This window comes from Camellia sinensis, chromosome 3 (assembly GCF_055761805.1).
Source record: "Camellia sinensis isolate YWXY chromosome 3, ASM5576180v1, whole genome shotgun sequence".
In the NCBI taxonomy this organism is placed as follows: Eukaryota; Viridiplantae; Streptophyta; class Magnoliopsida; order Ericales; family Theaceae; genus Camellia; species Camellia sinensis.
The window spans coordinates 43,682,825-43,695,994 of record NC_138963.1 but is presented as its reverse complement, the minus strand read 5'-3'; the positions used below and the strand labels follow the sequence as shown (position 1 = coordinate 43,695,994).

The 13,170-nt window shown below is 29.7% G+C and overlaps 1 protein-coding gene across 1 annotated transcript; it reads right to left on the bottom strand.

Moving 5' to 3' along the window:
- Positions 1 to 401: 401 nt before the first annotated feature.
- Positions 402 to 12,208, bottom strand: LOC145821461 (uncharacterized). The gene is made up of 2 exons (XM_082917983.1): positions 11,613 to 12,208; positions 402 to 519 (listed from the first exon to the last, which is right to left on the bottom strand). The coding sequence occupies exons 1-2, from the start codon at positions 12,206 to 12,208 to the stop codon at positions 402 to 404; spliced, it is 714 nt and encodes a 237-aa protein (XP_082774109.1).
- Between the last annotated feature and the right edge of the window lie 962 nt (positions 12,209 to 13,170).

Below are 13,170 nucleotides of genomic sequence, written 5' to 3'. Positions count from 1 at the left end.
ATTTAGGTAGTGTTGTATATGGTTTATATACAGAAGGGTATGTTGGTCATTTTATATATGCTTGTCCTTATGGCCATGTTTGTTTAAGGAGGTAGGGTGCTGGATTGGATTAGTATGGGTGTGGGTCTCACCCATAGCTTGTTTTGTGATGATTTGAGAAAAATGATTAATAGTGTGAGGGGCTTAGTAATCCCTCTCAGGAGGGGGATTAGCTTGGTTGGATTTTAGGTAGGATTAGAAAAATAGTGAGCGGATTGATTCTATTTTATATAAAAAATTTATTTTTTTAATTTTATTTTTTTATATCAAGTGCACATGTTTGTTTTAGTTTTTTCTTTCTTTTAATATAGTAATAATTTTATTTATTTATTTTATATAAAAATAATTCAATAATCTCATCATTAACCATCTCCCACACTGTCATCAAAACAATTACACTTGTACTTAATCCCCTCACTAACAGTTTCCACATTAAAAATCTCTTCATTAACCATCATTTCACTAACAATCTTATACAACCTAATCCGCCAAACAAACATAGCCTATAGGTAAAGAAAATCAATGCCTTGATCTTTAAACCAAGAAAATTCGAAATTGGATTTCTTAACCGGTGCCCTTTTTCAAATTACAGAGAATAATCTATATTTTAAGTAAATTAAAAGGCTATATTTGTAATTTATCCTATTTTATATTATGGATTTTTTAGGTGTTGTAAGTCGGTGTCAAACGGGGCATTAATTGTAATATATTATCTTGCTTTATAAATATTTTATTTTATTAGAGAGGAAGTCAATTTTCTCATTATTTAAAATTAGGAAAAATTGGTCTAAGATTCCTGCCCAACTTTTGGTAGGAGAAGAGGTCCACAATAATATTTTTCATTGCCTAAGGTCCCTCAACCTTATTTTACATTGTAAAACACCTAATTTACTCTTCTTTATAAAATACGTTTGTTTGGATTTTGGCAAACTGAATATTCTATTGCTGTTTTGTAGAAGATTTCATGGGGATGGACTTTACGGTGGAGATTTCGTAGGGATTTTGCAAATGTTGCAGCGGACTTAACGATGGAGATTGCTATGATCGTGCAAGTGCTACAGTGGTATTGATCGTGTAGGTTTTTCAGTGGAATTGAATCAGGTATGTTTTCGATGGAGATTCCATATAGATTTCGAATTTTGTTTTGAATTGTATGTAAGGATTTCGATTTCATATTAGTTTTTCAAGTGTGTTTTGCATTAAGCTTTTGTTTTCAGTTTTGATCAATTTAAAAGAGAGGCTAGCTCGGTGAAGTTGTTTATGATTTTTGGAGTTGATTTTTCATTCTTTGTTATTGATCAATTTTAAAGAGAGGCCAACTTGATAAAGTTGATTTTGGTTTTTGGAGTTCGTTTTTCATTCTCTGTTTTTTGATCAATTTTAAAGAGGGTTGACAGTGGAGTTGCTTTTGATTTTTAGAGTTCATTTTTCGTACTCTGTTTTTCATCAACATGCTTATCAATGATAAGTTTTGTTCTATATATTTTCAAACCAGAGAAATTTCTTTAAACCAGAGATAAGTGTAAATTTATTATCATTTTTTATTCTCTAAGTTTTGTTCTTTGTTTTTTTTTTTTTTTTTTTTTTGCACTTTTGTTGGCATAATCCATAAAAAATTATAAGTTTGTTATTATAATCTAACGAAAATCACAGAGAAAATTATAAGTTCATATGGACATATTATTATAAGTTTTTAATGCAAATAGAATCACAGAGAAAATTGCAAGCTTGTAGTTCAGTGAAAATTATGGAGAAAATTGTAAGTTTGTAGTCCAATGAAAATCACAAAGAAAATTGTAATTTGTTATGGACATGTTATTATAAGTTTGTTATTTTATTTTATTTTATTTTTCTCAATTGAATGTTTTGTGAGCATAACAGACCTTCTCTATGAGTTTCTCCGAATTTGTGTGGAATAGTTAGCATTTTTGTCAATTTGATGTTAATGTGTTTTTGTTTTTGTGATCTTGAGAGTGAATATAAGTTCTTAAATTTCTCTGGACTTTTATTTGTAGTTTAGAGAAATTATAAGTTTGTTATTATAATTTAGAGAAAATCATAATTTTATTTGGACATGTTATTATAAGTTTGTTATTTTTTATTTTTAATGTCATCTAGACTAGATATATGGATTGGAGATTTAATTGAATGTTTCATTTCTAAGTAAAAGTTATTTTTTGTGTTTTTTCTTTCAGTTTAGATATACAGTGCAGTATTTTTTTGTTATCTTGAAGATGTATATAAGGTTGTAAATTTCTCTAGATTTTGATTTGAGTGCAATACTGCACAATCACACAGAGAAAATCGTAAGCTTGTAGTCCAGTGAAAATCACAGAGAAACTTAATTTCATAACAGATCTTCTGTGTGATTTTTGTTTATGATTGTGTTTAATAGTTAACATTAAATTTCTCTGTGATTCTCTCTGAATTCATTACGTTTTCTGTGATTTTGTTTTTGTTATATTCAAGGTGAATATAAGTTTGTAAATGTTTCTGGACTTTTATTTGATTCCAGAGAAAATTATAAACTTATTTTTATAATCCAAAGAAAATTATAATTATTAGAAATATCTCTATACTTTGATGTTTTTCTTGTGAAGTGTTTTTATATTGAACAAGTTATTTTTCTTGTTTTTTCTTTCAGTTTAGATGGACAGTGTAGTGTTGTTGCTGTGTAAATATGGGAATGATACTATTGTCATTAATGTTTCATGCGAATTAAATTTTCAGGAATTGGTTGACATTTTGTGTAAAACATGGGAGAATTTGAAACTTGAGACGACATGTATTTCATATTCTATTGTGAGCCATTCGAATTATATGGTTCGAAATAATATTGATTTTCTAAATATGTTGAGAGTTGTTTGTACACATGGTGTTGATATAATTGATGTTTCAGTTATTAGGTGTACTACTTCTGATCAAGAAGATGAAGTGGGGTCTAATTGGGTAGATGTTGTGCGTGGTGAATGTGATAGACTCGTGGATATTGAAAGGAATTCACTCTCTAAGTTTTGTTTTCACCAAGAAAATGTGGTATTGTCAGCTGGTTGGCGAAATAATATTACGAGTGTTGGACAAAAATTTGAGGGTGGTGTGGTTGAGTTCTGTACTGTTTTATGCAAGTATGCTATTGAGGTTAGTTTTCAGTTTACGTATGTCAAAAATGACAAGTTGAAGGTGTCACGACCCGCTCTCCGTACTCAAGGGTTAAGTATCGTGATGGCCAGTAACTGAGGTTACCTCCGGCCAATTCTTAAACAAATTAATAAACGCGAATGAAAATAATATTTAAGTGAGGGTACCAAAATAATCATTAGAGTTTCTATTTTTATTACAAAATTTGTTGACTAAAAGGCCGATATTTATATATAAAAATATCATAAAAGTGTTTTGTGTGTCTACTCTGCAGCCCCGCGTTTAAGACTTTCTAAAAGTTATATAAGAATTGCATTGTTTCCTAAAAATTGGTAAACAGTTATAAGCACATGGCGGAGTGAGAAATATTATGCCAAGAGTATCTAAAATATTTAAGATAACTTAGTCTGAACAAATAATCATTTAAGTAGCAAAACTGAGATTATGTAAATAAATAACCATAGCCACGGTACAGAACAGAACAGAACAAATGCATGGACTCAAGAGGTGGCTCGTACGAGCTCTAGAGATGGCTCCCACAATAGTGTAACACTTAGCTCCGTACAGCACTTTACTCCACACCAGAAATCAGAGGGTCAATAGATCCATGACAGATAGAGGGCCACAAAGTAACCAAACAGAAGCCAATGGTTATTTAAGTCCCCCAAGGCGTGAGACACCCGTGGTAGTACTTACAAAACATAATTGTTTATAAGGTTATTGTCAAATATTCTTTAAAATATAAACAAACATATCCATGGGTTTCATTTTAACAAATAGAGTTCAGAAATTAATCCACGTAATTGAAATATTAATATAATTTAACATAACTTGTATAACATAAATATAGTAAGTCAAAACATACGTAAAATATACTATAGTAACTCAAGGTATAATATAACTCATCTTAACTTTAATAGCTCACTCTTTCTTTCCACTACCAAAGACCCTCTCGGCTTCTATTAGTTTTTTCTTCCTTTTCTTCCTTTCTTTCCCTTCTCCTTCCTCTCTTTTTTTTCCTTTCTTTCTCTCCACCGTGATCACCTCCTCCCTATAAATAGGAAGGTATGAACATTAGCTGGCCAATACGTGGCGAACGCGTATCTTCCCAAGATTTGATTAATAAATTATATAGATTTATATTTATCTTTAATAAATATTTAAGATAATTACACTTTGACCCAATTTTCTAATATAACTATATAAATAAATTAATCTCTAATTAAATTACACTCTATCGTATATAAACAAAAAGTTAATTATTTATTTTACTACCATACCCATTATTATTATTGTTATTATCAATATTATTATTTAGTTACTCTTACTTTTATATTTATTTATTCACTATCTTTAACTTAATTTGGCCCAACTAATATTATAATTCTATATTTCTATTAATTTGGTCCCAAATAATAATCCTTAATTAATCTCATATTTGATAATCTAATGCCAAATTAGATTCTGTATTTATTATTATTTATTTAATAATATATAATCATGTACAACCATAATACTAATATAAAATTTAAGGGACAACTAAAATTTTCGGGTTGTTACAGAAGGTTACGGCAGAATGTGCATATAAGGAATCAAGGGGATGTATGTGACGTGTACATGCTTCAGTTGAAAAAACAAATGGATTCTTTTACATAAGAACTTTGAACAATGAACATACGTGTGGTGTGGCGGTTCGTACTAGTAAACATGCTAGGATGACTTCCATCTTAGTTTCTGGGCTGATACTTGAAGAGGTAAGTGCAAAACCTTTAACTCATCCAGTGGATGTTGTCAAAGAAATGAAAGACAAGTATGGAATCACAATCAATTATAGCTGTGGTTGGTTGGGGGTTGAAAAGCAAAATGTAGTACATATGGGGATTCTTGTTTGTCATTCGATCAATTACGGTGGCATTTTGATGAGGCATTGAAAAACAATCCAGGTAGTCGTTTTGAGTTAGATTTTGAAGATAACAAGCGTTTCAAAAGAGTGTTTGTGCCTTTTCATGCATGCATTGCTGGTTTCAAATATTGTCGGTCATTATTGTTTCTTGATGGAACATTTTTGAAATGACGATACAAATGAGTTATGCTCGTTATGACGGGGAAAGATGGGAATGAAGGTGATTGTAAATATATCTAATTTTCTCTAAGTATGTGAATTTTCTATACATGTGGGAATTGAGTAAATTTTTTATTTTTGCGGTTATGTTTTGTGATTTTTCTCTGACACTTTGAATTTTCTCTAGAGGTGGCCACTGTGCGAATTTTCTCTGGATTTTGGTCAGTGTGTGAATTTTCTCTAGATGTTGTCATTATGTGAATTTTATCTGTAATTGGTCACTAAGTGAATTTTCTCCGGATGTTGTCATTGTGTAAATTTTCTTGGTAGTTGGTCACTAAGTGAATTTTCTCTAGATGTTGCCAATGTGTGAATTTTCTCTAGAGTTTGTCACTATGTGTGAATTTTCTCTAGAGTTTGTCACTAAGTGAATTTTCTCTAGAGGTTACCACTGTGTGAGTGAAGGAAACAATTCTAATTTTCTCTGTATGTATACATCTAATATGCTTGTTCCTATTTGTTTTGTAGGTTTTTTTTCCTATAGCTTTTATCGTTGTTGATGCGGAGAATAAAGACAATTGGTGTTAGTTCCTTGAACATTTATATGAAGTATTGGGATCGGAGAGGGTGATAAATTTCATATCAGATCGACATTGTGGTATTATGAAAGGAATTGCTAGGTTTTTCCCTAATTGCTATCATGGATTTTGTCTTGAACATCTAAAGAGAAATTTGAGGGATAAGTTATCATGTGGAAACGCAAATTTGGTTAAGGAGACAATTGTGCCTAAGTTTTCAGAATGTGCATATGCGCCACAAAGGTATCATTCCATTTCAAGTTAAATGAATTAAAAAGTGAGGGAGGAGACATTGTGAGTGTTTTCTTGAGAAGTTTACCATATGAAAATCAAAGTGATGCATATTTTGAGGGGAAACGTTATGATGAAATGTATTCAAATGTTGTTGAGTCATTCAATTCATGGATATGAGAAGCTCGGCACTTGCCAATAACAAATTTGGTGGACATGATATGGTTGCAAATCATGAATATAAGGTCTGATAGGAGGCTGCTCTCTAGTAAATGGAATAAAGTTCTCTATCCTTGTATGGATAGTGTGTTGGAGAAGGCTTTCATGGGTGAGAGGACATGGAATGTAAGTTTATCATCTAATAATGTGTTTGAAGTGCATTGTTTTCTTCCAGTTATGGTTGATCTTGGGTTAAGAACTTGTTCATGTCAAATATGGGAAATAAATGGGTATCTATGTCAACATGTTGTTGTTGCAATTTTTAGGAGTGGAAAGAATTTGAATTCATTTGTTATATTTGTGTACGGAGGACATGTTTTGGTATGATTCTCTGTTTTGTATAGAATAATATTATTATTTTAGGTTGGAATATACTTAATTTGCATGAAATTTGATATTAAAAGTTATTCATTTTTTGATGGTTGGAAGTGAAATGGATGCAAATTGCGAAATGATTGATAATATATGCATTGTTTTATTTATATATATGATACATGTTGCATAGAATACATACATGTTGTGGATAAATTAATTAAAAAATAAAAATAAAATCATGTTTTTGGCGACTAAACAATTAGTAGCAAAAAATAAAGTAAATATTTTTAACAACTAAATAGTTAGTAGCTAAAAATAAAAATAAAATTGAAAAAAACTTTTGGCTACTAAATATTTAGTAGCTAAAAATAAAAATAAAATGGAAAAAATTTTTTGGCTATTAAATATTTAGTAGTTAAAATAAAAGCAGACTTTAGGCGACTAAGATGTTAGTAGCTAAAAAAAATAAAATGAAAAAAATAAAAAAATAAGATGAAAAAAATAAAAAACCCTTTGGCGACTAAAACTTTGGTCGATGTAAATAGTTCAAGTTTTGGCGACCAAAGTTTTAGTAGTGGAAAATAAGATTTTTGGCGACTAAAATATTATTTTTGACGACAAAAAATATTAATCGCCATTTATAGGACTTTTGGCGACTAAATATTTTTTAGTCGCCAATACCTTCCCAGACAACCTTCTCGTGACCAATCCGGCGACCAAAATAATTAGTCGGGCAAAATTTTCGGCGACTAAAATCGTACTTTTGGCGACTAAAAATTTAGTCGCCAAAAGTGAAATTTCTTGTAGTGTGTGTTTGGATTTGTATTTCTAAGACTTGGGTTTAGGTTTGTGATTTTCATTAACTAGGTTATGACTCCCATTCGAAGCTTAAACTTGAGCAATAATGGAGTTCAAATAAGAAAAGAAAAGAAAAGGTAGAAGAAGAAAAAAAAAAAAAAAAAAAACAAAGGAAGTGGGTGGGTCTGCTTTCCTTTCCCAAGAATAGTGTTGTTTTTATATTAAATTGATAATTTATTTTTAAGACAGAAGGGTTGGGGTTACAATTATATTAAATTGATAATTTATTAAATAGTATTGGGATTATTTATTTCTAATCCCAACATTATTTACACCGTACCTTCAAGTACGAGCATATGCTAGTATTTATATATAATAAGAAAGTGCAACCAAGGTGATTATCAAACTTATATGATAATAAAGATATTTTTATTTTCTATTCTATATATATATCTATACTATATGCTATTATATATGTGAGCACATGACTTGATATTTAATAGTGTGGTGGTTTCTCCTTTTCTTACGTGAAAAATTTTTCTATCCTAAAATATAAAAAAAATATTATTCAAAGGCGTGCACAATATTTGAACTAAAGACTTTGGATTTCATTAAAAATACTCTAATCATTTAGACAACGTACATATTATAATATTAATTTCTTTATTATTTATTTTTATACTTACTTATCTGAATTGTATACGTATTATGTGTGCCACTCACTAATATATATAAAAGAAGAAGATATTTTTCTGATGATGGATTTACTTTCCACATTTGTTTTGAAGAGGAAGAGGAAGAGGAAGAGGAAGCTGAAGCGGAAATTTGCAACGAGACTTCCAAACCAAATGTGAGCCCGGGCCATGTCGCCTATACATCTTTCTAAATCCCTCTTTTGGGCCCAAAAATGTATTTTATAATCTCATATTTTGAACCCACATATAAAAAATTTCCTTGAGCCTCCAAGTCCTTGGTGGTACCCTCATTGACACAGGTGGTGTCCACGTTTTCTCTCTCAGAGTGTGTTTAAATCATAAAATTTGATCTACATAAATTTATTCAAATATAGCGTTAATGTTAAGTGAACAACTCTTTATAGAATAAATTTCAACCTAATCCAGTTCTATGAGTAAATTATTTTTTTTTTCAAACCTTCAAAACATTAAAATATACTGGGTTAAGTGGGCCATTGGGCAGATTGGCCACCCATAGCACTAAGATAAGACAGCAAGATTTTTTAATTTTTTTTTTAATTTAAAGAAACAAAAAAAATCATAAATCTAGTATATTCCTTAATTTATCACAGTTAAATGATTTTTAATGATGTGACATTGAAATTAAATTTCATGATAAAATATTTGACAAATTAAAATAGATTTTTTTATTGATAAATCTCATTTAAAGGTGTTTTAACCAAAAAAGTCTACTAAGGAAAATTATAACCTAGTTCGTTTCATGTATTGTTGATATGTATTACATAGAAAAATGATATACACATTTCTTTTTTGTTACTATCTCTATTTTGCTAGTTACCATTATTTACGTTTTTCTTTTTTATCAGTTTCATTCACATTTGCGGTATTTTTCATTCTGCTAGGGTTTCAAAACTCCCTATTTGGTAGGGTTTAGAAATTCTAGTTTACACATGGTGGTGAAATAATATTATGTTCTTCCATTGTTGCGGTGAAACTTTGTATTCCTCCATTGTCACTTTATGTTCGAAATTCTGTGTTCGTCCATTGTTGTTCTGGGTTCGAAACTCTATATTTCTCTATTGTTATAAGTTGAAATTTTATTTATGTCCAGTCAATTTTGTTCCAAATATATTCTTCAAATGTGAGTTTGGTTTGATTTAGATATTGGTGAAATGGTGAAATTATATAGATTGTTAATAATAGTGATAATGATGAAGATGATGACGAAGATGTGAATGTGGATGATATATTTTTTTATTTTTAGAGTGATTAAGTTTCTTTTGGATTTCTAATTCTATTGCTGCCATTGTTTCTATGTTTTTGTCAATTAATGTGAATGTTCACATTTCACATTATTTGAAAGTATGAGAAATAAGTGTTGAAATATAAATATAGACATAATTATATATTTTACAAAATGTGAATGTTCACATATTATTGGTTATTTGTTACTATACTTACTGTTGAACAATTATTTTTTGTTACCATTAAACAATTGAAATAGTTTTTTTTTTTTTTCAATTTTGTTTCATGTTGTAGTGTGAATGTTTATATTGGTATGAATTTAGTTTTTTTAATGTTAGTTGTATGTTAATTGTAAATTGTGAACATTCAACTTGTAATTTGATATGAGTTTTTTTTTTAAATTTTTTTTTGAAGGTTAGTTGTATTTTTTTTTTTTACTATGCTTATTGGTTGAACAATTATTTTTGTTACCAATGAACAATCGAAATAGTCGATTTTCACTTTTTTCAATTTTATTTTATATTTTCACATTGCAGTGTAAATGTTCACATTGGTATGAGTTTAATTTTTGTTAAAACTAGTTGTATATTAATTGTAAATTGTGAACATTCACATTATATTTTTGTATAAGTTTTATTTTTTCGAAAGTTAATTGTATGTTTGTTATTTTTGTTACTATATTTATTAGTTGAACAATCATTTTTGTTACCATTGAACAATTGAAATAGTTGATTTTCACTTTTTTTAATTTTGTTTTATGTTTTCACGTTGTAGTGTAAATATTTACATTGGTACGAGTTATTTTTTTAAGGCTAGCTGTATGTTAATTATAAAATGTGAACATTCACATTGTATTTTAGTATGAATTTTATTCTTCGAAAGTTAGTTGTATATTTGTTGTTTATTGTGAACATTCATATTATGCTTTAGTATGTGTTTTGTTTTTTCAAAAATTTGTTGTATGTTTGTTGTTTACCGTGAACATTCACATTGTATTTTAATTTTTATTCAGATTCTTTGTTGCGTTATTTTTTAAAAATTTTAAATTATAAAAAGGTTTAAATTTCATGATTTGAGATTTTCTCCATGGAATGCGAGAGAGGTTTTCTCTTTAGAATGATGAGAGATTTTTTCTATGGAATAAGGAAAAGATTTTCTGTTTAGAATAAGGGAGAGATTTTTTCCATAAAATGAGGGATTATTGTTATGTATTAATTTCAAAATAGAAAAATGTGAAAAAAATTAGAAATGATGATTTGGTCATATTACATTAAACATAACTTAATGAAATACTCAAAAAGAATATGAGTTAAATGAAATAAGAGTAATGCACTAATAAATCTCAAATCATAAACTTTTGAACCATTTAATCTTGCCTTTTATTTTATGCACTGATAAGTACCATTTGAGTGGTAATGACGTTTTTGTACATGGTGTTGGCACATATTGTCCCAAATGTTATGGGTAAATTAGGGATTTGGTGACATGGAAATTACGTTTGTGCTCAAAAAGCTTATTATAGTCTTTTTCTGTTTTCTTTCTATCCCAATCAAAACGGAAGAGACAAAATGGAAACATTATGAATTCCCAATGTTAATGGGAATATATTGCTTTGTTTGTTGTTTATTATGGCAACATTAAATCCTATCTTTGTGTTGCCAAATTTAACGTTTGGTTCCTCCCAAACCCTAGAAATACACGATTTCTGTCAATATAGTGATTATGATCGAGAACTACATCATTTCATCGTTGGGTTGACGTTACCAACGTATAACCGGCGTATGTACACTTCTTATTGCGTCGTCGGCGACGTTAGGTATATGTTTCAATATTGTTATTTTACTTTTTCGATAAATATTTTGATTGTGTTGTCGACATTGTTCTTTATTTTTATATGTAATGTTAGGTCGATAATGTTATAGGTTCGCATCGTATTGTTGTTGTATGTAAATGGCAGGCCTGGTCCTAAGATTTTTGGGGCCCAAAGCCAATAATCAACTACTAAATTTCTGGGGCTCTTGACATTTCTTTTTATCGAATGAAAAAAAAAAAAATTAAGGTAAAGGACAAAAGATTTGCATTAAAATCACAAAAAATATTTAGCATTACATTATAACAACTAATATGTATCACTTGATCCTCGCTCTTCTTGCATTTTTAGAAGCAAATAAATCAATCATACTTGCATAATCTAGTTTTTTTGCAAAATCATTTTCAATGGATAACAATGCTAATCCATTCAATCTTTCTTGCGACATGGTTGATCGAAGGTAATTTTTGATGATTTTTAACTTTGAAAAGCTTCTTTCCCCCGATGCAGCTGTAACCGGAATAGTCAAAAGTATCCTGTAAACAACCCATGAATTTGGGAAACAATTTGCCATCAACTGCAGATGATTGAGCACTTCAATTGACTTATTGACTTCTTTTGGCAATCTTTCTTTCAAGACTTTTAGCTCCCTCAATAAATCTCTTCCATCAATATCGGAAATCTCACCATGTTTTAAAAATTCTTCAAGGTTCACACACCCCGCCTTCAATGATTCATCGCTGCACTTTTTCAAGTCAAACAAAAAGTCAAAGTTTGCCTCATATACTTTGAATTGTTCGAACCTATTTTTGAGTGAACAAAGGGTTTGATCAACAAAATAAAGGAAGTAACCAACTCTAAATGATTCTTCAGCCGACTGGGTCACCTCTTCGCTAACATTCTCATCAAATTGTTTCTTTTTAGAAATGATGTGCTTTTCAACAAATGTAGGTTCAATTCCCAATTCACTTGTCATTTCTTTAGCTTCAACCATAGCCTCCGTGAAACCAACTTCTCTATACATTGCAACATACTTAACAAGCCCATTTAGCTGCTTTACAGCAACTGTTATATCCATATCTTCACTTTGAAGAAGCTTGTTAACAGAGTTCACATGAAACAACAAATTGTACCAAATTACAATACTAAATAAGACAAATATTTAATTAATTGAATAGAAAAAAAAATATTTACCTGTGCTTACTGTGTTGCGATCAAAATATTTTTTTAAATCAAAATTCAAAACAAAAGCACCACCACTTAACAAAACACAAAATTTTTAAATTATGTGATGTGAACTATTATACTTAAATAAATTTTTCTTGATGATGTAAATACCAATATTATAATAGCAATTAATAGTGCAAAAGACAAGATAAATATTTAATTAATTGAATAGGGAAAAAAATAATTTACCTATGCTTACTGTGCTGAGATCAAAATATTTTTTTAAATCAAAATTCAAAACAAGAGCACCAACACTTAACAAAACACAAAATTTTTAAATTATGTGATGTGAACTATTAAACTTAGATAAATTTTTCTTGATGATGTAAACACCAATATTATAATAGTAATTAATTGTGCAAAAGACAAGATAAATATTTAATTAATTGGATAGAAAAAAAAAAATTACCTATGCTGTTGGTCGCTGCTTCGTCTGGGCTGCACAGATTCTTCTCCTTGCTGGTGTGGTGTGTGCTATCAAAGGGAAGGTTGGATTAAGAGATGATAGGGTTAGGAATTAGGAAAAAAATGGGCCTTTTAGATTGTTGGGCTGGGCCTTAAACTGTTGGCCGTTTAATGGGTTAAAAATATTAAGTTGGTTTGGGTCTTTTTTTAATTTTTTTTGGACTCAAAACACACCTAACATATTATACTAACTTATAATAGGAGGAGGCCCCAATTTTGGGCCTATTTTGAGGGGCCCTAAGCCATGACCTTGTGGGCCTATGGCCAGGGCTGGGCCGGGCTAAGCCTGGTAAATGGTAATGTGGGTTTGGAGTACATTGAATTTTTGGTGGTGTGGTCATTATTCTG

Coding starts and splice junctions, on each gene's coding strand:
- LOC145821461 (XM_082917983.1), bottom strand. CDS start 12,208: ATGGATATAACAGTTGCTGTAAAGCAGCTAAATGGGCTTGTTAAGTAT. Junction 520..11,612: donor GGGGAAAGAAGCTTTTCAAA/GTTAAAAATCAT, acceptor TTGGCGGATTAG/GTTGTATAAGATTGTTAGTG.